Here is a 26,158-nt window from a genome sequence, read left to right on the forward strand (position 1 = left end):
ATTTCTTTGCTTGAAATAATAGTTGTTCCGGAATTTATGAGTTTGTACAGTCCCTGGTCCAACATGCTTGTTTACAAAGTCTGCTAGGCATTACCACAAGAGGGGGAAAAAGTAAAAAAAAAACCACAAACAAACACAAAAAGCAAGCCTGCTACACAAAGTTAAGCTGTGCGGTGTTACTATGATAGACGTGATAACAGAAGAGGTAATGTGCCAGCAAAACATTTTTTTGCATTGGTATTGATTGAACTAAGCAAGCACCTTGCAGTACATCTGCCTCAACAGCAGAATTTTATTGCATATCAGATTAAGCAAGAAAGTATTTGGCAAAAAGAGCTGAAAAGTGAGGACAGGGAAGCTAAGGTGAATGTGCTGCAGCGTTTAGATGCACAGTGGAGGAAGCAATGTGGTAAGATGCTCTAACTGACCTGGGCACATCTGCGTTCACACTCTAGTCCTGTTGCCAGTGATATGTAAAATGTTATTTTAAGCTTCTTCCACTGATGTTTCCCTTGTCTAGCAGTGCCTTTTCTGCAGGATGATGGGTAGGCGTAGTCAGTTCTGATGTTCAGTTGACACATTTAAGATGCGGTAGTTCAGATGCCCCTCAGAGCTGGAGACTGCAGAACTACAGGAAACATGACTTTTGTTGGATGGTGAAGTCACAGGGTAGAAATTATTTCATATATAAAACAAAAAGGCTAGTCATCTGAGGTCTAAATCTGTTTCCACATCTTTTTCAGCATGTTCTGCTATCTCATCTTTAATAATCAAGCCATGAAAAAGCAAGCTACTTAACTCCAGAGCTGCAGTCTCCCTGGTGGGCCTGTCTGTTAGCCTCCAGTGCTTTGTAAGCTGCTTAATCAGTTCCTACATTGGTAGTAGATGTTTTAGAAGCAATCAGCAGCTTATCAAGCACCCTGTGGGAGGGAGGGAAGGTAGAAGTCACAATTCATCCATTGATTTAGCAATTCCCTTTAGCATGTTTCTTTATGTTTGCAAGACACCTTCTCTTCCCCTGAGGGCCCCAGCCCCAAACTTATCATATTTAGAGGCAATATAATTTGATTACCATTTCTGCTGGGGTGGGTTAAATTGCATTTACCTTTTAATCTAGCCATATCCTTGTTGTCAGCCTGGAGAGGGTTTTCCGCATTTCAGAGGCTCCAAGTTTGAAATCGGATTACCTGTTTTTGTCAAAGTGGAACCAGAGTGGAAAGGGGAGGAGGGCCTCATTGAGAAAATGAATCCAACAGCTGGAGAAGCACTAATACCCTTATAGCCCCTGCCTCCTCCCCGGTTTGCCCCTTAGCACTGCTTTCTCCTGGTTGCTCATCATTTTCTACTGACCTGCGGTTTGGATGTTTTTTAATCCTAAAAGTTTCCCCTTCTTTTGATTTCTCTGCTGCCTATTTCCTTACATCCATGGGCTGCTTTTGCACTGTATCCTGCTGTCATGTAGATTGCATGTGTTTGGGGAATTAACTAAAAGGTTTATTAAAGATTAATGGAAAGATAAGGCATGGTGAGTGAATTAGGAAAGCAGAGAGGGGTAATCTGCAGATATAAGCGACCTTTACCCTGGTTAGTCCCAGCTCAATTCTGATTTGTTTCTTAGCCAAGTTCTCTTTAAAGATCCTAGAAAACATGGGTCGTTTCCTGCCAAGCAGCTGAGTTTCAAAAATGTGGTATGAGGGTCTGTTCTTAGGTGTAAAAGAGTTGAAATGCCTGTTTGCCAGCAGATGAAGCAGCATATAATACTATTCTGAAATGAAATCCAATTTAAATCTCTTTCCAGGCTTCACAGAGCTCCATGCCTAGGCGTTATGGATGTGGCAGAGTATTTGAGATATCTGATTGTCTGGGGATGGTTGTCACTTGTAGCCATTTGGACAGGGCTCTGCTGAGGAAGACCTTAACTGTGAGGTTGAAAGCAGAGCAGAAAAAAATGAAACAAAATGTCCTTAATTTTGGAAACTCACCAAATTCTGATGAGGCAGTGTTTTTGCTAGTACTTTAGTTATTAACAAATGCTCATAGTGCAGATGCACTAGCAACAGATGCACTAGCAGATGTGCTAGCAACCTGGTCGAGTGGAAGGCATCCCTACCTGTGGCAGGGAGGTTGGAACTAGGTGATCTTTAAGATCCCTTCCAATCCAAACCATTCTGTGTGAGTAGGTCTGACCTTTAACCAGAGAGGCAGCAAGCGATGGTCTTTATTTGTATGTGCGCGTTCATTTAAAATAAACACAAGCACACACATGGACCTCAGCAAGGTTTCACTGCAGACCAGGGCCCCAGGGCCCCATTAAAGTTTACAGCAAGTCTATCTATGGGCATTCCCATGGGGTACATATTCTTAGAATCCTCTTGTTGTTGGAGGTGTTAGCAGGCGACATAACTGATTAGGTGCATTCAGATTTAACAAGCAGAAACACGAAGTGTGACAGCGTGCCTGTTCTGCCCCATTGGCTACACTTGCTTTCCTTTCCAACACTCCCTGATATCATCTGCCCAGGGATTAATCCGCCCTGTGTCACCTATAACACCACTGCATCTCTATTAGCCAGGTTATCCAGGTCTATTCCAATCAGTTAAATCTTTAAAGAGGGAGACCTCCAGTTGTTAGGAAGTAGGTATTTGCTCCTGAAGTTGCTGGTTTTAGCAGACAGTACGCTGGAAAAATGGATTACTCATATTTATGTGCATTGTAGTCCCTGATGGTGCAGTCACAGCCCAGGGTAGCTTCACTCTAAACCTGCTGGAGGTGTGAACACTCTGCTCTGATGACATTACTAGTGGACGTATTACTGGTTTTGTGGACACAGTTCATGCAAGCTAAATCAAAAAACTATCCATTCATTTTGTGTGACTATGAGGCTACTTTTGGTGATACTAACAGTTTTCACCCTGCTGAACATTGATTTGGACAGAAGCTGGCTCAGACAAGACTCTCGCATTTCTTAGGAAAAGTAATTCTTGCTACTTACACTAGATTCCATATTGATGGGAGCTATTAAAGACTTGGAGTGGCTATTGTGATGAGTTCAAAATTCAGGTGCTTAATCCACACAGAGAGTTAATGGTCTTACCAGTTTTTTATGTTAAATAGAAGATATACAAGTGTACAAAAATTATTGCAGTGATGGTCTTCACTGTAGAAATACTCTTAGTCATGGCAATTATTTCATCCTGGTTATACTACCCCCAGAACATATGGTAAAATAAAAAGGATCCATGTAATGGCAAAAATCACTGGATGTCAAGGATGGAAATTCTAAGTGAGATAAGAGATTTAAAAAGACGATCATTTGAAGACATGTTTACACAGGAACACTCAGGAAAAAAAATTGAAGTGACAAAATATGGGAATTTAAAATGATGAGTTAAATTACATTGAATCACTGTGTAAATACTGTTACTCAAAATGTAAGTGGCTTTCATTTGGTTTATCTCAATTTACTTTGGAAGCCAAGTGAGCTGAATTATATTAAGCCCATTTTCATTTTGAATGTGTATGTCCATACAGGGATTTAATGTAGTATAATTTATCCATTTTAACATTGTAGATAAACTAATCTCTTAAAATTTAATTAAAAGATCCATTTACTTCAGATCAACTTTCCTGACTATGTACCTGTAGATGAACCTACAAACAATGTGAAGAACAGTGGAAAGAAAAGATGAACAGCAGAGCCCTGTTCTCATAATAATATAGCACAGGTCATGCAGTGAATATGAGATACGTATAAAAATCCTTAATGGAAATGCTTCTTTGCAGAACACACAGTAAGCATGAGGAACTTAATGCCGCAGTAATATTACTGAGGCCAGAAGTTTATCATCTTTGAGAGGATTAAATATCCATAATGAGAATGTCCACAGTTACACTACGTAAGATAAAGAGATTATAAGGCTTCAGAATAGACATATTATTTACTGAGGGGATTAGGAAGATGTCTTCCCTATTGACAGATGGATCAATGATTTCACCTTCCTCTGACATACATAGTACTGATTACAGCATCTGATAGGATTTTGGACTAGGTGAACAGTTGGTCTAACAGAAGCATTCCCAAAACAAAAATCTTAATGTTTCTGTTCAAGATTTTGCACATATAAGGTTCCCTTACAAAAATGTGGGGAATAAAAATGAACCTCAATGAAACGTAAGTTCCACATAATTTGAGCCTAGTATATTGTTAGATCAGGATTAGGAAGCCTTAGAAAGACAAAGAAATTGTTAGGTCTCATTCGCTTTTCCAGGCTTCTAACCCGTGCAGTACTTTCGTCACACCTCCCTTTCTAATGGCAAATTTGTGTCCTCCCTGTATTTTCCTAGACTGAGATGGAGGAAGAGATTGGAGATACTCTTTCTAGCATTTCTGCATGTGTAAAACTTTAGATTGATTTAGGCAAGTTGTTTCATGAGTCTCAACAATAGCAAAGACTGCAAGGAGATGTGGTCTTTTTTTGCTCTTTACTTGCTGTTTTTTTCATAAGTAAAACTTCTTTTTTGGTCACTCAGTCCTCATACAATTATTGAGAAATGCTCAGCTTAGATTTATAATGTACAGCCTGAAGAATTCCAAGCCCATCAGTGGTGGTGTCCTTGCCCAGTAGTTTCTTTTTATTCTCACACATAAAAAGGATGGGATGTGGCATCTTATCCACATGCTTGTGCTGGTGAAAGCCAGTAGTGTACATGTGGCTATATTGATTGATAAAACTGGATTTTGGCTAATGTACTTTGGGCTTGCTCTAGTTTTAGAAGTGTTACTGGGGTACGTGCATGAGAAACACTCCCACCCCCACTTTTAACAGATATAGCCATACCCATAAAAGCATTAGTGCAAACTCAGTTTTATCAGTGAGAAAGTCTTTTGCCACCATTTGTTTCGTTCAGTGATTCAATATAAGCTGTATCAGCTTAAACTTTTGTTTACCAAAGAGGTTTACCCATGTTGCTGTACCAACAGATGCTCTTAAGTTTAGGAAAGCCCTTTTTTGGCTTGAGGGGCAGGAGGTGGCAAATGAGAAGGAGAATTAGGTTTTTGGCAGGCCTGGCTATGCTGGGAGGACTGAAGATGTGTCTGTCACAGTTCTCTGCAGGAGTTCACTGTGCTCAGCAAGGGCAGCAAAATGGCAGGCACACCTGTGCCATAGCTGCCACAGTTCAGGGTTCAGCACTGTAGTGAAACCATTGATTTACATCCCCATCCCCAGCCTCCCAAGCAAGGGTCAACACAGCGTGTGTGACAGCGGTGCATGTACTGCTGGTATTCAGCTGACCACAAGTTGGTTTAAAACAGTGGTGGGTTTTAACTGATGGGTCTGGTACAGCCTCTGCTCTTAAATATTTTCATAGATTTCATAGATTTCTAGGTTGGAAAAGACCTTAGAGATCATCGAGTCCAACCATCCCTAATCCCCATTAAACCATATCCTCAAGTAGCTCATCCACCCTATTCTTAAACACATCCAGGGATGGGGACTCAACCACTTCCCTGGGCAGCTTATTCCAGTGGCTGACAACCCTTTCAGAGAAGAAATACTTCCTAACATCCAACCTGAATCTCCCCTGACTAAGCTTATGCCCATTTCCTCTTGTTCTATCTCCCATCACTAATGTAAAGAGCCCTTCCCCTAACTCCCCACCATCTTTTCTCAAGTATTTATAGGCCGTAATCAGGTCTCCCCTCAGCCTCCTCTTCTCCAGGCTAAACAGCCCCAACTCCCTCAGCCGCTCCTCATAAGTTTTATTTTCCAGCCCCTTGACCAGTTTAGTTGCCCTTCTTTGGACTCGCTCCAGGAGCTCAATATCTCTCTTAAAGCGAGGGGCCCAAAACTGGACACAATATTCCAGGTGCGGCCTCACCAGTGCCGAGTACAGGGGCAGGATCACTTCCCTGCTCCTGCTGGTCACACTATTCTTGATACATGCCAGTATCCCATTGGCCTTTTTGGCCACCTGGGCACACTGCTGGCTCATATCAAGCCGGTAGTCAACCAACACCCCCAGGTCCTTTTCCGCCAGGCAGCTCTCCAGCCACTCCTCCCCGAGCCTATAGCGATGCTTGGGGTTTTTATACCCCAAGTGAAGGACTCTGCACTTGGCCTTATTAAAGCTCATGCCATTGGCCTCAGCCCAACGATCCAGTCTGTTCAAATCCCTCTGAAGGGCCTCCCTACCCTCGAGCAGATCGACACAGCCTCCCAGCTTGGTGTCGTCCGCAAATTTACTGAGGGTACATTCAATCCCCCTTTTGTAGAAGGTAGGCAGAAACAGATGATTCTGTGGGGAGGTGAGAGGTTTACACACTGTTAATTTGTACACTGGTCCAGTTCTCGTCCTAAGGCACATGAGATCTGAACTCACTTCCCAGCTGTGCTGCAGGCTTTCTCTGAACACAGGACAAGTCATTTCTAATGGGATTAAGGTGAAATGGGTCCCACTTTACTATGTGTATGTTTAAAATAGACATCCTAAGCACAAGTTCAAAAGAGGGAAAACAGCAGAAGGGTTGGCTATCTGACCTATTTTAAATATGTTGTGCAATTTAAGTACATTAAGATTTTGAGGCATTTAGTTCTGTACTAGAACCATGGAAACATGCATCTTGGACCATAACGACATAATGCTAGTAGCCATCTTTGTCCTTCCCTTATGACCTGTGCCTATATGACTGTGGTAACTGTATTAGCAGAAGAATATGAAAATAGTCCCAAGATGGGAAAAACACACAATATACATTTGCATAAATATTAAAACGTCTGATAGCAAAACAGCAATTAAACAGCTTATATACTTTCCTGTGGCTATGTCTCCTTTATCACTCATTTCTTTCACTCCCTGGAGTTTGCTAGCACTGAGCTGCCTTTCAGCAGAACAGGAAACTTCAGGTTAGCTGATATTCCAGGTGTGTGTATAATTCCCCAAAGTGCTGACAGCTCTGCTTACAATTAGTGGTAATGGCAGTGATCTTACTGGCGTTTCCTTTTTACCGCAGCTCTGCTGGGGAAGAGAGTTGCTGTCGTTCAGAATGGCCCGTGGTCAGACAGAGAGCATGGCAGAGCCAGCTGGGCTCGTGGGGGAAGAGCTGGCCAAAAGCATTTTGGCAAGTGGCAGCCAGGAGGACAAGTTTATCCAAGCTAGGTGTGTTAAAGTCTTGGAGGCAAAATGTGGAGATATAGCAAGATTGTTAATAGATATTTTTAATAGCAGAACTGGTTTTTGCACTGCTTGAAACCAGAGTTTTCAACAGGGCTTATTAAATACATGTGGTGCTTTGCCATGTGAATGTGTAATCTAGGCTGCTTGGGGTAAGCATGGCTTTTTAGAATGAAATTCTGTTCAGCAGCCCAGCAGTGGTGCCAGTGGCTCGCAGGAGCTTGAGTTGAGATCTCCAGAGATATTTGAATTTTTTCAGCCCCTAGAAGAGGCAGTAGCAATATAAGCTTCTCCTTTTCTAGTGCTTTGTGCTAACCAGGTTTCTTCTGTTCTTTTTTTGCTGTGCAGAATGAAAGGCCCAGTACTGGAGATCAGGGTTACCAGTGTGAAAGATTGGGCTCTAACCTCGTTGCCGTACTTCACATAAAATGTCTATTCAGGAGAGGCAGCTGGACATTATCAAGGAATAACAGCCCAAGAAACTAAATTTCCTGAAGAAACAAAATACTGTCTCAGGGTTATCTGCTGGGATGAGAGAAGAAAATTTTTTTTAGAAATTTTTTTAAAATACACTTTATACTCACAGAAGGTTTTTTTCAGGGTAACCCCAGCCGTTTTCTTGGTATGTTACTTTCTTGTTCTAAACTCCTTCAGAGGACCCCTCCTTAAAATGCTCTGATCCAGTCCTGAGCAAGGCAGGAAAGTTCCTAATTTTGTGATATCACTCATGAAATGACATCTTACTCAGTGGGTGTGTAGAGTTAGTTAATATCTCTGCATGAAATTGCCTGCTTAATCTTAAAAAAAAAAAAAAAAGAACTGATATATATATACTCTGTACCTGAACGCATGTTTGCTTGTGTGTGTATTTAGAGTCACGTATGTTTTTAAGCTAAGGAAAGTGCTTTCTGTCCTCTACCAGCCAAATTCCTGGTACTCTTTCAACCTTGTTTGATTAAAACAGCCTTTAACCTTTGCTTGAATACCTGTTTGTTAAAACAACCTATAATTCATCCCTGCAACAAGATTAGAAGAACTTGGGGTGTGACAAAATTGACATATATAGCTGCCTGGAAACCTTAGGGGAAGGAGAAAGGAGGAAAGACGATTGGAACACAGTGAGTGTGAAGGCAGAAGCTGTGAGGCTCATTGCAGGGCTGGCTGGGGAGCTGGCACAAGTGATTTCCAGGTGTGTTTTTAATGCTGAGACAATTCTGTCTCTTTCTCACTTGTGTCAGCTTGCACCCAGAGACCTACTGAAATTTCAGACTTTTCTTCCTTTCCACGAGAGGAGTGGGGGAGGGCTTGGAGGGACCTTGTCATCCTCTCTGCCGTCTGCCATAAATTCGCTTGGACTGTCAGCAGTTTGTTGCTCTCCCCCAACCAATGTAAAACTCCATCTTCACCTTGCCCCCTGCCTATACGTGCCTGTCACAGATTAAGCAGTGTTTGCTCTTGACCTTGTTTTGTTTTTCTTCCTCTTCCCAGCACCGATTATAGTTAGTGGCTAATTTGTGCAATCACTTTCAGACTGAATTCAAGCACAACGTGTCGAGTGGTCGAGTTTGGAAGGACCACAAACAGCTGTCAGTGCGGACTGCCTGGTGCAGAGAAGTCAAAGGGAGCTTGTGGTCTCTGTTTATCCAAATTCTCACTCATTTTGCTTTAGTTTGATTTATTCGGTGGTTGGTTTCGTGTGGTTTTGTGTTCTTCACAGTGTTTATCGCCAGATTTCCTTTCGGGATGTTCTCTGCCCAGTGTGGGTGATGGGTTAGCACGGCACAGTGTGTGGCTGTGGAATGTTGCTTTTTCTGTGCCAAGGCCAGCAATGGCAAAACGGTGGCATGCATGTCAACCAGCACCTTGTGCTGGTGTCAGCAGTGGATGAATGGGGTCCATTGAATGGGGTGATGCATAGCTGTAGCAACAAAAGATGGGGCTCTCCTGAAGTTACTGCGGTGTTCTTTTTAATACTGTTTTACAGCAATGCATAGTGACTGATTCTAGTGCGCGTGCACACAGATATTAAGAAATCATTCTTCCCTTAAGTCACTTGCAATTTAAATAAACAAGGCAGGCAATCTGAAAGAGATGACTGGGAGTCAAAATGGAGCAAGGAAAGCTGACCAGACCAGTATATTGCACAAAATGTGGGGCAAAGCCGAGATCTGATATCTGCCTCCCTGGGGCTCTTAGCTCATGATCATCCTTCCTCCTTCCATTTCCCTTTCCTCTGAACTAAAGATTAATTGTGCATTGAAATTGTAACAAGAATTCACGGTGCTAAGAATCTGGCAAACGGAAGGGAAAAAATCCTCAAGGAAATTAGCAGTCCACAAGCATTGTCTGTTCCCTAGATATAAATGACTAGGAACTTCCCAGCCAGGGAATGTTTTCCCTTTCTTTTCTCTGCAGCTTGCATTATCCTTAGCTAAGCATATTGTAGCATGCTTGTCTACAAGTTCATGTTTGCATCACAGAAATCCTGACCCTGCCGAAATCTGTCTTAGGGTGGAGATCCCGTTTACCCCTTGCACTTTAATGACCAACCTCCGCACTTAATGAATGTGGAAAATACCTGCTTGTTCTCCAGTTAGCAAATAGGTAAAGGCAACCAGTGTACCTTTCCTGCACTCCAGTCGTCTTTTGCTGACAGAGATCACCTGTGCTAGAGAGAAGAGAATGCGTCAGAAGCTGGTTTCTAAAACAGATTGCGCAATGTAAGGATTGGACGTAGAGTGTGAAACAAAGATAGTTGACTGCAGCAAAAGAGATCTAAGGCAGGCTTCAGGAACAGCTTTCCAACTGTTTTGAACGGTGGAGAGTTGTGGGGTCTCTGTGGTGAGTTTTTAAGGAAGTTGGTCAGTCATCTGTCGGTTGATTGTACTGCAGGGTGAGGAATAAACCGGAGGTTTCTAGAGGTGTTTTTTCTAGAGAAGGCTCCGGGGTGATCTTATAGCAGCTTTCCAGTACCTAAAGGGGGCCTACAGGAAAGCTGGAGAGGGACTTTTCACAAGGGTGTGTAGTGATAGGACAAGGGGCAATGGATTTAAACTGAAAGAGGGGAGATTTAGATTAGATATAAGGAAGAAATTTTTTACATTGAGGGTGGTGAGGCAGTGGAACAGGTTGCCCAGAGAAGTTGTGGATGCCCCATCCCTGGAAGTGTTCAAGGCCAGGTTGGATGAGGCTTTGGGCAACCTGGTGTAGTGGAGGATTTCTCTGCCCATGGCAGGGGGGTTGGAACTAGATGATCTTTGAGGTCCCTTCCAACCCAAACCATTCTATGATTCTAGCCCTATTTTCTTATATCATTGGTAGTTCTTTCAAAAGCATATTTCTTGTCTGTCCTGGAGGTGGAGAAAGATTACTGGCGGTTTAGTCCTCCTCCACAAAGCTTCCACCAGTGGAATTTGGAGGGTAGTGAGCACAGTGGTGAATCCAAGCTGATCTGTTCAGGAGATTTTATTTTCCTATTCATTTAGTCCAGGAAGCACATTCTCTGTGGTACTCTGAAATTGAGGCGAAGCTGGATCTTACCTTTGAGCTTGTTAGCAAAAGACTTGATTCAGACTAGCTGTTTCTGGAGAGGTAGAAAGAAAACAACCAGGAAGAGGCAGAAATGTTGTCTTTAGAGTATGGTGGAAAGCTATGCACTATTGTTGACTGCTCTTTTAGGTAGCTTCCTTCTGCCAGACGTGCTTATGACACTAATCCCAGTAATTAAAGTACTTTCTCTCCCTTCAATGTATACAATTGGGGATGGTGAATGAGCTTCGTGTCTACCACCCCTTCTATTTTCTCAGTGCCTCTTGGACTTTTCATGTCCCTTCTGCATTGCGTCAGTGCCTCCTGGCAAATTCTGTCTGTGTCTGTCTCTCAGATAAAGCCAAGTGTGCGTCTGGCCTTGAGAAATAATCATAAATTTTGTTCTGTCAGGAGGAGAGGCTGGGACAATCCGGTTGAGATTTGAAGCTGTAGTTCAAGGTGTTTTAGGGATTTCATATCACTTAACCCATCCCCTCCAGGCGTCACTTGTGTCTGACATGTAAATCAGACTGGAGGAGTAAGAGGAACAGATTGCTCAGTGCTCCAGAAGAAGGTTACGAGGCAAACCTGTGTCTTTAAAGAGAGTGCCTTCTAATAAATGTTATCTGCAGAGAAATACACCAGCCTCTACATAAGTAGTTAATGTTACTGCTTCAGTGTTGCCTTATAAAACAGCTTTATCACCTCTATGACGATAATGATTAACAAGCTGATTTACAAGGGTGGGGTCACAAAGCCATTTGGCAAATTTAGCTTGTCTCACAGTGGCAGTGATACTGAACCTGAGTTTTACAGTATTTTCACCACTTTACCTGGAATACTAAACCCTGGTGGCAGGGCTCTTAAGCAGATCAGTAGCAAGAGATACTCCTCTATGAAGATAATAACCAGAGCTTCCTCCTGTGCTTCTGGCACATGAGGAAATTACAGGTCCAGATCTGAGGATTCAGGCGAGTCGGGGACATTTCTAGCTCTCTTTTCAGTGTTTTTGCCCTGATCACTTAGTCATATTGAAGTGACGATATTCCTAGACATGCTGTTACGTGATGCCTGTGGTTCTTGGTTGTCCCTTGTGCTGGAGCTGGCAGAATATACAGATATGGGTACATTTCTTTTCCTTCTCTTAGATTTTTGATAGCTTCTGTTAAAATATCCTTCATCTATTGATTCTCCATTATCTTGGATCTTAAGATAAGAAAACATTTTTTTTAACTGCTTCTAATTTACTTTCATTATCGTATGTTAGAAATTATTCAGACTAGCAAATTTAATCTAACAATTATTTTAATCCAGAAACCCTTGATGTGGTTTAACATCCCGTGACATTTTTCAGAATTTGGACTTCTTTACCTTGGCAGTTCCTCACATTGAGCAGAACTGAAAACTCGACAAGTTATATTCCATTTACTGCCAGTCTTGACAGTCCCTATGTAGGTGATCAGATGTATTTATGATCTCCATGCTATGTAAACATCTATTCCACTTTCAGAAAGTTGGTAAAAGTGCACAGACAGAGTAGGAGATTTGATGACCCTCGCTCAAATTCACAACATAGACTCTTGCAGGGATGTAGGTCTTACTCCTTACCTAGCATTGCTGACAGGAGCCCTGCCCTCAAAACAAACACTCACTGCCCTGAGAAATGTCTGAAAACTGTACTGTTTTTTCTCTCCTGTCTAGAAAATTCATCATGTCTGATAGATTTCAGTATTGATTTATGCGGCCGTGATGCAAGAGTTGGATATTATCTGTGGACCTGGTCTGATCGGTGGGCAGAAGGCTGTGGAGGCGTTACTTGAAGCAATAGTGGATTACAGCTGACTCATTTTTCTTTCTATTTCCACACATCCCCCGTCTAGTTCCACCTAAAGCCCTTATAATATTACCTTTTCAGGAATGACAGTCTGAGTTTGGAGAGGACTTCTGTGCTTACCTTGTCTAATCAGTATTTGATTGCTTTTCAGTGACAGCCAGTCAGAAGCTTCTATTATGTCTTTTCTAATTTGAGCAACTGTCAGGGATAAGAACAAACTGTAGCTAATTTTTTATTAGATTTTTGTCATGCAGATTTTGTTTTGTTCTGTTTTTCAAACAGAAAAGTTATTAAAGCCAAGAGTTTAGGGTATCATCTCTCTGGGTTAGAACTCTCAACAGAGATGAAAAGTTCTGCCACTGTTACCTTGGCCACTTTTCTAGTTTGGTTTTTAATATGAAAACATATGTATTGCAAAACTGTTCTCACTGCGTTGCTCTCCCATGGGACTAGTTTGTGCAACCCTCCCCCATGCTGATAAGTATGTTCTCATACGTGGAGTCTTTGTTGACTGGTAAGGGAAGACAAAGTGACTGGACTTCTCTCTACTGTGCGTAATGGGCTGGGGTTTTGGACACCCTGTGCTGTGCTGCGTGGGAGGAGGAGGAGGTTTAGGGGCAAGGCTAGGACTGGGGAGTGTGGGCCTTCAGAGATGGACTTCTACCAACATTGTGTTTGGCCCAGAGAGCTCGAGTGAGGGATGGGATCAGGACAGAGCTATAGCTCAGCCTGTGTCCGGAGGTGAGGAGACTGCCTCTCCTCCAGTCCAGGACAGTGTTGTGGGCTCAGAAATGTGTCGTGAAGGCAGGGCACAGGGGCATTGGTGCGAGTCCCCTGGGCAACATGTGCTGCTCCTGGAAGTTGTCTGTGGACAACAGCCCTGCTGTGCACATAGGGGACCACCGAGGAGGTCTGTGAAGGATGCTGTGGCCTATGGCCTTTCCAGTTCTTACTCTCTGTAGACAGATGGCTACTCACTTGTTTCTGAAGACATCACTTTGATAGAGCAAGGGAACTAGGAATAACTTCCAGTCTTTGGATAGAAGGATCAGAAAACCTCTGGGGCCAGCAGTCCTCCTGACAAGTAGTTAAACTTTGACTGATCGCACATTGCCGTCATGATCATATTAATGTGATGTATCCAAAGAGATTTCAATGCGTACCGTAGGCCCTGCTGCCTTTCATCTTCTCTGTCTTCCTGCTGAATCAGGAAAAACATAACCCAGTGCATGTGCATCGTGTCTTCCCGCCACCCAAGGCTCTCGCGGTTGTTGCCAGCATTGGCTTGTCTGCTGGCGTTCAGCAGTCCCCATGTTTCCCCCCCACCTCACTCGTACAGAGCATAATTGTTTCTTTGGATTTACACTGCTACCCAACTGAACAGTATCGCAAAGATACACAGAGAAGAAAGTTTGATTTACCCTTATTAACTTTGATTTGTATGAAAAGCCTCTGTTCTAGAAGTTATCTAGTTGTCCCAACACCCCTTTGGCATGTGTTCAGATACAGTGTACCCCTTTAGCTTCTCCCACTGCTGCAGACTAGTCTCTGCCTTCCCTTCTTGCTTGCCAATACTGCCTCAGCTTTCCCAAGCCGGGTGCAGGAGGCCAGGCAGCAGGGTGGGTTGCTGCTCCTGCTGGCTCTCCTGGCTTCTCCTCTCGCCTCTGCTCCCCTCTTTGGCAGCCCCGGCACCTGCAGCCATGCTCTGGCCGGAGGGATGCTCTCTGCAGTGTGGGCAGGGCACCTGAATGAGAAATTCCTCCAAAACACAGTTAGTCCCATTTAGGGTGGGAGATATGTGACAGTTGGTGTAAAAATCAATGTTCGTTCTGTTGGTTTAAATTGTAAGTGCTTTGAGGGCAGGGCTTGTGTTTTATGTGTGTACATATGGGTGTGTGTTTTTATACAATTCCCAATGCAAGACATGCAGTTAGGAGCTGCAGTATGCACAGCCGTGGCTTTCTGTCCTGTGGTAGCTTAGAGAAGTGTTTTTCCAGATCCACAGAGGTGGACAGTGATTCTGATCTGAACACTGGGGCTCTTCAGAGACACAGCTTGCTCTCGGTATTTTCCTCCCGTTGTCATCAAGCAGTGTACCCCTGTATATTCCAGGTGCAGCAGTGGTAAGCTAACAGTAAGAGCATGGCCCCATGTCCAGAATCCTTTCGGGATGGGTTCCTTGACAAGTTTACGAAGACAAAGTTGCATTGTACCCTCCATCAATTGATGACCAAGATGCCATCATCAATCACCTTTCACTCTTAATTTTGGACAATGAAACAATTCCCTGCACTACAAAAAATTTTGATTAGAAAACAGACCTTGCTCTTCATTTGAGCTGTAGGTAGAAGAGAATCTGAACTCAGCAAAATTTTAATTTGTTTTAAGGTTTATGCTTTTTTTTGTTGTTGTTAAGAGGCAGGAATATATTTTTAAGCCGTTGCAGGTGCATGTTGAGGCTGTATTATGTTACAGGGATAAGTCAGTGGTGAAATTTTTGGTTTCTGGCATACTCAACTTAGTTTTGTGCTAAATTTCCACATCTCTTACGAAATGTGATGGACTGTTCTGCAGCTCATAGCGTGTGATTTCACAGTTTCTCTATTTTGTAAACTTACTTTGTAAGCTTATTTTGTAAACTGAAATGTCCTTAGGAAAGGTTCGGGTCAAAGCTTAGGAGTGACTCCAACAGTGAGAACAAACGTGTGCTGTGTTAGACTGCATGGGGGCTGTGGAGTCTTCGTCACTGAAAGGCTTTAGTAACAGATACAGCTGTAAAGAATGACATAGATGTTGCTGGCTCTGCCAAGATGGCCTCTTGAGGTCTTTCCCCTCCCCTTTGATTTCCCTGATATCTGGATAATGCATTACATTTGTTTAACACACTTCTTTAATCGCTTGTGTTTCCTTGAAACTCAAGATCGGATTGCAGCATCAACTGGGAGAACATCCTGGGGCTCTGCCATCACGGTTCTGGGCTGTCTAAACTGACTGACCCTGGGCCTCTGGCCGTCACAGGAGAGTGCTTAGTCACAGGAGAAGTTTTGACACCTTTGATTACATGTCCTGTGCTCCTTTTCCCAAGCTATAAAACACTCACTGGAGAAGTGTTACCATGAAACTCCTCCTGGAGACAGCAAGTAGACGTCTTCCTTTTTGCTTGCCGGCGTAAATGGAGATGAGGATTTTATTCTTATTAGCTGCAGGCATGAACGAGAGAAGGTTGCAAGGCAAAGTTGTATCCTGTGCACAGCCCTGAGGTCTCTGATGAAACAAAATGAAACAAAATTTACAGATGCTAAAAATAGTGATAACATCAGTTTGATGTTGCATTTTGTCTTCCTCCTCTAATACAGTAAAATGGCCTGTAATTCACATTGCAAAATTGGCATGCATGGCTCTTTGAAGATACCATCTTCATTGTATGTCTGCAGTGGCCAGAGTTACAAGCCAACCCACCGCAGTGCTACAATGAGCCGTGCAAATAAATAAGTAAATAGGGACAAACAACACCAGCTCCTTGGGGCAGCTGCCCACTCGCAATCTGTCTTGCTTAGGTTGCGAGCTCTTCAGCGTAGGAAACCTTTTGTGTGTTATGCAGACTTAAATTCACCCCTGGTGTTTAGGAAGGTAATAGGTTATGTGAATTTTGTTTATTACATTGTATAAAATGTGATTTTAATTCAGAGATTTAACTTCTGAGTCTTTGCTGACAGTGACATTAGTACAGAGTTAAGAGAGTTTGTTTGCAACTGTCTTCAGCCTGGCATTTTAGGGTGAGCTCTTGTGGCCTGTCAGAGGTAGTTGCTGTAGCATGAAAATACTTTGGAAAATATGTATGTATTGTGGTTTATTTACTATCTTTGTACTCATATTTCATCTATTAGTGCTAAGTGGCTTTTTGGATTGTGATTGTGGCCGTGTCACTAGCTGGGTGGCTTCACTATTTCTTTCCTCCTGTTTATTGAGTACTGTCAGCTTTTCCCCTACTCCCAACTTGTTTGGCTTTCAGACTCTCTGTAACTCTGGAGTCTGCAAGCAAAAAAATTCTTCCTTTAAAATGAAAAACAAAACCCAGCCTAGGGGAGCTAAACTAACTTCTGGCCATCTGTTAGAAGGCTAGTGATACCACCACCTTGAACTATGGCTTCATTTTTTTATTTCATGCAGCAGCTTCTCTGCATTGTTTATATTCTGGTTGAAGGGGATCTTCCTATACCAGGATGCAATAGGAACGTCATTTTTCCTCTAACATGAGCAGATGTCCTATCTGCAGTACTAGCAATAACATTGCCTCTTCCTGTTGTTGCAGATGTTGTTAGCAGGCTAGAGCTGAAAGCAGAGAGGGAGCGTATTTCAGCCCATGCCATTCAATGCCGTCGGCATCAATGCTACCTATTGCACCTCCTTTTCCACGTTTAGTCTTTGATAGTGGCTGTCTCGGCCAGTGGGCAGGAAGTTGCCTTGGGACACAGATTTATTTCATTTTTACTTTGTGTAGGGAAGGAGTGCTCCCAAAAATCTCTGTTATTCTTCTCTGCCTTGACCTTTGCTTTCTCTAGAGTCATTTACACTAAACCCAAATTACAAGTGGTGTGTTACCATATTGAGGGAAGGGGTGCCTGAACGGAATCTGGCACACATTTAAGTGTAAATCTCCCCACTCTTAGGCTTCAGAGCACAGCCCTGTGCAAGCCTTCAATCAGCAATTACTGCATTCTTTTTCCTTTTTATAGGAGGTCACTATCAAATCCTGTGACACGTTTCTATCAGTATTCTGGCAGGCTGCCATTCAGACCACAGGAAGCCTGGGAGAGAAGAATATACACTTAGGGCCTTATTCCATCTTCATTATTCCCTATGCCAGCAGAATTCCTTAAAGTCTCTGGAAGTTTGATCTGAATGGAAAGTATTTTGCCCAAATACCGCCCCTTATTGAGGCATTGTCACCAAGTCACAAATTTAGATGAGTGTTGTGGCTAGCAGTTTAATCTATACTGCATGGCTGTTTTTTCACACCAACACAGGGAGTGCTAATCACTTCTCATGGTCTAGCGGGATTGTCTGGCAGTGGGAGACTTTTTGATTTGAGAGCTGGACACTGAAGGAAAAAAACGCAGTTCCTATTCAAGAGTTTATCTGAGAATTTACTCGTTTTGGCAGTGAAGGGAATATTGTATTTTGATGGTTTTCAATGGGACTTTATTAAAGGAGGAAAGCCAGGGTTCCGTTCACAAAAAGTATGCAAAAAACCCTTCTGCTTTGGAGGAAAAGGAAGAAGACAAAACTGCGATTTATGCATAAAAAATAACAAGAAATGAAAATCATTAATGTCAGGCAGTATTCATAGCTGTCAGTTAGATGGTAATAGGGAAGCCTTAAACTCTTTTCCTATCTACATTTTTTGTGCCCTAGTGTACGAACTCATTGTTGTACTTGAAGTGACTACTAATCTTCTATGTTATTGCCATATAGAGACTTCTAGAGAGACAGTAACTCTGGTTTTGTGTTTGGATCATTACCAGTTCACTGGCTACTATTATTGCTTGTGATTTCATGGAGCTATAATCGTTGGGAAGTAACTTTGCTGTTGTTTTAACTAGCAGCACTTAGCTGCATTTCGGTATTGATAAATACTCTCTCAGTCCTTAAGAGAGTTCTAGTCATTTTTTTAGGGTTCATTCAATGTTGTCTTCTCCTCGTTTCAGGTTATTGAAGGAAAGCTGGCTCCTTTCTTGGGGAAGGTGATCAAGTTTGCCACCTCTCATGTGTACAGCTGCAGCCTTTGTAGTCAAAAGGGTTTCATCTGTGAGATTTGCAACAATGGAGAAATCCTTTACCCCTTTGAGGACATTTCTACAAGCAGGTACTGTAATGTCAATCATATGTTTTAATCAAGTATCATATCCTTGCAGATTCTCAGACTCATGACCTCTTATTTAAATAACTAGGGACTGAATCCCACTAATGCACACTTCTGGGCAGCTGCACTAGATTACTGGTCCAGGGAGACCACCTCAAGCATATTTTGAAATAGATGGGAAGAGCTACTTCCTAAAGCCCTTTAAGTCTCAGGACAGCTGTTCAAAAAGGGAAGAGCCCCCAGCAGCATCACACACTGTGATTTATCCAAAGCTCTTCTGAGTTTTCAAAGTGTTCTGAAAAAACAAATAGATTTTTCTGGAGTGATCACAGACATCTTTCTGGTATCTGGCGTCACTGGGCCCATGATGTACTGGGATTGTCCACAATAACCATCTATTCTGAAGTGTTTTTCCCATGAGGCATTATGCCTAATTCTCTGCTTTCTGTGGGCATGCTCCTCTGTGCCTATGTAGGCAAGATTTTTTTTTTTTTTTTTAAATGACATTGCTATCCTCAGGTGGCTACAAAATAAATATAAACATATGCCAGTCCTAAGCTAAACAAAAGAACCTTTATTTCACATTATGTGGAGTGTTGGATGCCAGATCAGGGACAGGATTTGCATGGAAAACCTAGAAGCAAAATGCAGGAAACCAGAACAGACTTGGCAACACAGCAGTGTTACTACTCTTTTCAAAATTGTCTTGGATTTTGAATAAAGGAGACTGTTTTTTTGTTTTGTTTTGTTTCTTTTTTAAAAACTCAACAGAAAGGCAGTATATCTGACAGCACAGCATTTGCCCATAGATAAGTACTTTTCTGGCTGTTTCAAATACAGTCATTTTAATTTTTCTCCAAAGTGTCCCATTGAGGGGAAAAAAAAATTGAAGAGCCACCTTTGGCAACAATCAGGACCAGCCTGTTAAAAGGGCTTCGTTAAGAATCTGATTCCCCTGCATGCACAAAGATGTTAAATTATAAGTAACCAAGGACTACTCTTTGGGGATTTTCAGCCTGACCTGAGTTTCAAAGACTGTTTGCACATTCTTTTTCCAGACTCTCATTCTGAAAAATGCATTGACAAAGCAGTGGACATAAGCTAAACAAGGTGTGCAGCTGAGCTCTATAAATGGTTTTCAAGAAAGAATGTATCTAGGTTGCATGGTGAGAGAGGCTGAGTTAAAAAGAGAGAGATCAAGATAACATAAAACATAAGATATCTGTTGAGACTGTATAAAAGGCGATTGAAGATATTCCCAAAAGATTGATAAGAATGTGTAAGAGCGTTTGGGAAGACAAGTTTACTTGAAGTGTCTATGCGTTTGATTTGTCTGGAGGATTTTTGGTCACAAAAACATTGTTGGTTGTATATTGTCCCCCCACCCTTCAGCTGAGATCAGACATACTTTGCAATTACAGTTTAAAACCTTCTGGAATCAAATAGTATTTGTCAGCAGTTCAGTGAAAGCCAAAAGAAGCTACTCTAGCTCCTGTTTTTATGTGAATTAGAAGCCAGAAAGGACTTTTGTTGACGTTGCACAAATGTGAAGTCATGGTTGATGTCATGCCAAAGACAGTGGTCTTTGTTAATGATTTTAATTAAAACACAATCAGCATGAAAGGTTCTCCAATATTTCTCTTTCTTATTTTGTCAGAGGTCATTCTGCTTGCTCCTTTTGTACTCCTTATCACTAAACCTTGGGTTTATCCCCAGCATTTTCTATTTCCTTTCCAAGTTACTTTTCTCACCTCATTACTGCTCACGTGTGCATACGCACCTCTGTGAAACGAAACAGATTATTTCAGTTCCGTATTTTTGCTCTTTTCCACCTTCAGGCTGGAGGCCAGTCATGCCAGCAGAGGAGCCTGTGTGTTTCACTGTGCAGCTCCATCAGCTGCAAAGCAGTGAGGGAGGAGGCCAGGTAGAGGGGTTTTGTGTTTGTTTCCATCTCTTACAGATGAGAGAGATTTCTGAGGTAGCCGTGCTGACCACTACAATGACAGGTGTAAGGTGAGGAGGCCGGTTAGAAATAGGTAGATGCACAGAGTAACCTGTGGCAGATGGAATGGCAAGTCACAAAATGTTCGTGTGAAGACTCGCAATTATACCTGAAGTTTCTCATGATGTGTTCGGCTTTCCTTGATAGTTAAGTGTCATGCAGAGCTCCGAATAAACTGTTAGCTCAAATTCGTGATTTAGTTGTACTATTCTGAGTCCACAATGTGCAGTGAGAATTGACTAGGATTCCCCTTCTCCATCCTGGTTTTCTGGAATTGCTGTCCACAGCATAGTATTGACGTTTTATACTCAATACTAGACTGCCGAGTACCCTGACTGTAGCTGCTGAGTTAAGAAGGGAGGAGCAGCTGAACTCTGAAGACCGTGTTTATCCTTCTTGCTTTTGAATGTTGCTCATTCACTTTTGAACATGCTACCAATTCTACCAGCAGACTGGGTTGTTAGATTAGAAATATTCAAAAGTGGGTGCGTGACAGCTCTTGCAAACTTCACCTCTCTGTTGACTGTTTGTAAAGTGAAGTCTTTTCGGGGGTGGCGGGGTGTATGTGTGTCTGTGTTGAGCTGGTGTTTGTTTTTCTGGCTACCTCCCTGACCTTTCTCGAGAGAAGAGTGACAGCTGTCAGAGAGACCATTACAATTCCAAGGTGGTTCTCAGCTGGCTGTTACCTTTCCATCTTCGTGGTCTCTTAGGTCAGCTTTGAGGTGGAGAGATTGTTTCTTTCCAAAATATTCTCAGCAGTTTCTGGAGCAATCTTCAGTAGGAATTTATGAAGGATGGGTCTTCTTTGGATAGATACAACTGAGAGAAAAGGAGGGCCCCTCTTGAGGGCTGGAGTTTCTCTTTGGTCGGTTATTTGCTTGAGAGTCATTTTTGTCAGTCCTTGAGCAAACAGGGTGAATACCTGGGTTATGCACTCCTCAGGGTTTGAATACACATATATAACATACCCTTCTCTCACTAATCAGCATGACACATTCCTTTGTTGGCAAACGGTTCCAAAACAAACACAATCAGTTCACTTAATTAGCGGGTCTGTGGGCTGTGCTTGGCAGGCTCTTTACATCCTGCTCAACAATACAGCGCAATAGCTTGCTGCCTTGAATGTAAGGGTGGGCTCACAAAGTCATAAGCTTTCTAATGATATTTCCTTTCTGTGGCTTTTCTTGGGAGGTGGCCATTCTGCACAGAGCTTAATGAAAGCCATGATTCAGTAGTTAAACAATTTCTTAAAAATTGTCCCATCCTTTTCAGTGCCTCTTCCAGTCGTTTTGATTCCTCTTGTCCCCCATTTTCCTCTTTTCTGTCTTACCCATATTTATATAACAGTTCATCAGAGTTCTTTCTAAATTTCAAAGTTTCAGCATCTCTTTGAAGGCCTTCAGGTCCTGAGAACTATATTTAAAGCCTCCTGAGTTAACTGCACATTTAATGGAGCAAATTGTCAGCTAATGTAAACTCTCACAGCTCTGCTTTTGCTGGAGCTCGGGCAACTTAACCTAAGCATCTACCTCCTGTTTTATTTCTTGGACTAAATTTGCCCTGGGCTTAAATTTAGCAAATAAACATATAGAATTATGCTATTATATCACTAATTTTATTTTTACAAGTGTTGTGAAATGAATTTAAATATCCCTGATTATAAATTGGCTTGCTAGAGCTGTCCTTGCCCATTTGTTAGCAGCCAGGCACTGCCCCTCAAGTTGTTCCAATATTGCGTGTTCTTCATTGACAAGGTGAGAAGTCTTTGTTTCTCCTAAAATTAATAATAAAAAAAAAAAGCAGAAGTGAAAAGAAAATGCCTGTGTAGTGGTACTGTTGTCTATAATATGTGGCCATATTTGTTTTATAGCCTAGAACCATTTTTTATGGTTCTTTAGGAACAATCTTTAGGAATAATGAGAAAAATAGCATTGGAACAAGAATAGAATATTTCACTAGAATTATTCATTTAAAAAGCTATAGATAATGAAGTGATTATAGTTATGGTTAAGATTATTATGTGCTACCGAGTTAATAAAGTTTTGGTCTTGCCTGTGTGTTGGCATCCTAGTGACTGCTTTCACAGGCAATTTGTTGTGTTTTGCTGGTAAAGCTACTCACTTGGTTAAGAACTATTTAGTCAATTCCTTGCCTTTTATGTGGTGACTATAGATATATGCAAACCATGGAGAGTTGCTCTTTTGTGTTCGCATTCATTTATCAAGGCTAAACTGTTTTCGCTTTGCAAAGTTAATTTGTTCTGCAGATCAGTTAAGACATGTAGACCTTTTAAGATACAAGCCAGAAGACCAAAGTTTAAAATAGACGTGCCACAGAACAGGCTTGACTATATCAACGAGCTTGGATGCCTCTATAATCTTTGGCCGCCATCCTGATAAGACCTATGAATGTACTTTACACATAGCGAGAAGTCTTACTAAGGCTCTGGGGCTGTGCTTAGCTTTATGGCGTGCCAGAGTCTTTGCAAAATTACAGCTTCCTGTGTTATGGATGCCGTGTCACTGGACAAAACCAACTTTGAGCATTTGGGAGAACGTTAAAGATAGAAACTAGTGAAATACATAGTATAGACCATTTCCAGGAAATACATAGTACAGAGCATTTCCAGGAAATACCTTGGCAGAGGCCAAAAGCATCACTCAAAGTATATCATTTTCCCTCTTTCCCCAAGCCTAGTTCTCCTGAGCTGTGCTAGTAGTTTAGTACCTAATTTTCGAAAGAGCTTAGCTTATCGTGTGGTGATAGTTGGTTCAAAGCACCCTGAAGTGATCTGCTCAGCACTTTTTTTTAAAGAAACTTAGGCACCTAAGTAGATGCCAAGTTCTCTTCATAATTTAATTTCACCTGAATCAGTCAAAACTGGTCAAAATCTTCTGGCCCAAATGTTCTGATTTTCGTCTGTGCAGGGTAATGCAGTAATGTTATCTAGAATATATAAAAAGAAAGAGATAAAATATACTGGCTTTTTCATCAAGCATTGTATTTTGGAGCTGGATTAGCTTTAGAGGTTGTTTTTTACCTGCCTTGTGTCAAAGTGGTGTTAACTAGAATGTTCAGTGCAGATACTTAAGTAGGAGGGTCTCTGTGATGCTGCCTTGTGCACTTCCCCACTGGCTGAACATGACAGCCATCTCACTTCCATTTTCTATTTTGCAGTTTCCCTCCTGTTCTGTCTTCCTTGCTCTAGATATTTCTCACTTGCCAGTTCTCTTCCTTCCTCATGCAAATTCCTCTTGTAAGATAGACTTCTCCATCTCCCAAATATGATTCCTTGTAGACCAGACAACAGCTTTTCAGTTGCTTTTTAGCCCATGAAAGCCAACACTGCCAACTCTAGGTGCTGAATTCTAAAATTACCTTAAGAATCTTGTTGTTTATATACTCACTTTGTTTTTTCAAATGTTAAGTTCCATTTTTCCATCTTGGGTCCAGGTAGGCATGTCTTCCGCAGAGCTATGAAGTCCAGGTGCCTTTGCCTTTCTTTTGTTAAAAGCAAAAATCCTGGTTTAATCATAGGATTCCGAGACTGGAGACTTATAGAAAAGTGCAAAAGAGTAGAGTCATGCAATCAAATTATGAAAGTTGAGGGGCAGTATGTTAACATTACTGTTAATAGTATTACCTGGCTCTTTGCTTTTAGATCTTCAACAACCACTTTGTGAATACAGGGCATGAATAATAGGAGAGGTAGAGGAGCGAAGTCCAGTTCATGGCATGGCACCTAGCAGAGGCAGAAGGATACGTGTCTGAGTAATGTAAGCATTTGAATCTCTGTGGCATCTCAGCCTCTTCAGGTAGTGGATCTACCATGTGTAGGGCTTTTCCCCTTTCCAAAGTGACTTAGCTCTGCTGACTCAAGTTCAACAAGGCCAAGTGCAAGGTCCTGCATGTGGGTCAGGGCAATCCCAAGCACAAATACAGGCTGGGCGGAGAATGGATTGAGAGCAGCCCTGAGGAGAAGGACTTGGAGGTGCTGGTGGATGAGAAGCTCAACATGAGCCAGCAATGTGCACTGGCAGCCCAGAAAGCCAACCGTATCCTGGGCTGCATCAAAAGAAGCGTGGGCTGCATCAAAAGAAGCGTGGCCAGCAGGCCGAGGGAGGTGATTCTGCCCCTCTACTCAGCTCTCATGAGATGCCACCTGGAATACTGCGTTCAACTCTGGGGTCCTCAACACAAGAAGGACATGGAGCTGCTGGAGCGAGTCCAGAGGAGGGCCATGAAGATGATGCAAGGACTGGAGCACCTCTCCTATGAAGACAGGCTGAGAGAGTTGGGGTTATTCAGCCTGGAGAAGAGAAGGCTCTGAGGAGACCTTCTAGCAGCTCTCCAGTACCTGAAGGGGGCCTACAGGAAAGCTGGAGAGGGACTTTTTACAAGGGCGTGTAGTGATAGGATAAGGGGCAATGGCTTTAAACTGAAAGAGGGGAGATTTCAATTAGATAAAAGGAAGAAATTTTTCACTCAGAGGATGGTGCGGCAGTGGAACAGGTTGCCCAGAGAAGCTGTGGCTGCCCCATCCCTGGAAGCATTCAAGGGCAGGTTGGATGAGGCTTTGGGCAACCTGATGTAGTGGAGGGTTTCCCTGCCCATGGCCAATGGGTTGGAACTAGGTGATCATTGAGGTCCCTTCCAACCCAAACCATTCTATGATTCTGTGGTTCTATGACTTGAGTGTAATCACCTCAGTTTCAGATTAAAAGCTTTAATACTGATTTTAGTGTTCCTTTACTGATTTCTTGTTGACTGTTGTGTACAGGCCATGTTGCTGGGCTTGGGATCTCTGAACTTAGACAACTGACAAAGTGCTGTACTGAGGTGAACAGTCGGTCCTTAGTTCTCCTGCTGGACGCAAGTATAGAAATATACATAGATAAGTGTAGCATAAATCCCTGCAGCCACAGCTGGAGTGGAGCTGAGGACACACTTCCCTCCTTAATCAGTAGCGATAGAGCCCTGCAAAGAGAGCTCTGGGAGCTGCAGGATCCCTTTGCTCCTGCTTGACCTTGCTGCCGTGCCTTGGTGTGGTGTATCAGCCTGTGTACACAACTGTCACAAGAGGACAGCAGGTGGTTAAATCAAGCTGTTCTTGTTTGGCCCCAGGCCATAACAAATTGTTCTGTGAGCACCCAAAATGAAGACCTGCTCTGTGATTTCTCTGGGTCTAGCAATGGAGGAGCTGTCACTGAGGCTCCCCTCCACTGGTGGAGCACTGGTGGATGCACATCTGGGGATGCTGTTGACCTCGGTGGTGGGTGCCGGCGTGACGAGACGAGGGGCAAGAGACTGTGCAGAAGGGGAGGCACCCAGTGGCAAGCTGTGGGTGGCTGAGCCAGGACAGAAGCTCATTTGTTCATCCTCCCACCCTGCCTGAGACACTCCTCCAGCAGCTCAGTGTAACCCATGGTGAGCGAAAGGGATCAGGTCCTGTTCTGGTGGTTTTCATGCAAGGATACTGGGTAGGGTGTTGTTCAGCCATCCTGGGGTGGCATTACTAGAGCAGCAGTGGTGGTGTTGGAAACAGGCACTGTGTTAGGCTGTTTTGGGGCAGGTCTCTGCGGCTGTGCCAGGAGTGTGAACCACAAGTGCTCTACTTGGTGAGTCCCATCAGGGCAGGCTGGTGGTTGCTGTACACCCCTTGCTAGCTGCTGCCAGTCATCAGCTCACCCCTCTGCATTGGTTCCCCCAGCACGCGAGCTGGGCCCATGGTTGGCAGTTACAGCTATTTCTGCTGTTT

General features: G+C 42.8%; 1 protein-coding gene across 2 annotated transcripts in view; it reads left to right on the forward strand.

Annotated features, from left to right (window-relative positions):
• The window catches only part of PLEKHM3 (pleckstrin homology domain containing M3), a 94,459-nt gene that overhangs the window by 61,532 nt on the left and 6,769 nt on the right, over positions 1-26,158 (forward strand). The window contains exon 7 of one of the 2 annotated variants that reach the window (XM_086615731.1): positions 18,244-18,401. In XM_086615731.1, the coding sequence (XP_086471857.1) occupies positions 18,244-18,401 (158 nt within the window). Of the gene's footprint in view, positions 1-743; positions 776-18,243; positions 18,402-26,158 lie in introns of those variants that run through there. The other variant, XM_086615732.1, reaches the window with a different exon arrangement.

This window comes from Tauraco erythrolophus, chromosome 8 (assembly GCF_009769465.1).
Source record: "Tauraco erythrolophus isolate bTauEry1 chromosome 8, bTauEry1.pri, whole genome shotgun sequence".
Lineage (NCBI taxonomy): Eukaryota > Metazoa > Chordata > Aves > Musophagiformes > Musophagidae > Tauraco > Tauraco erythrolophus.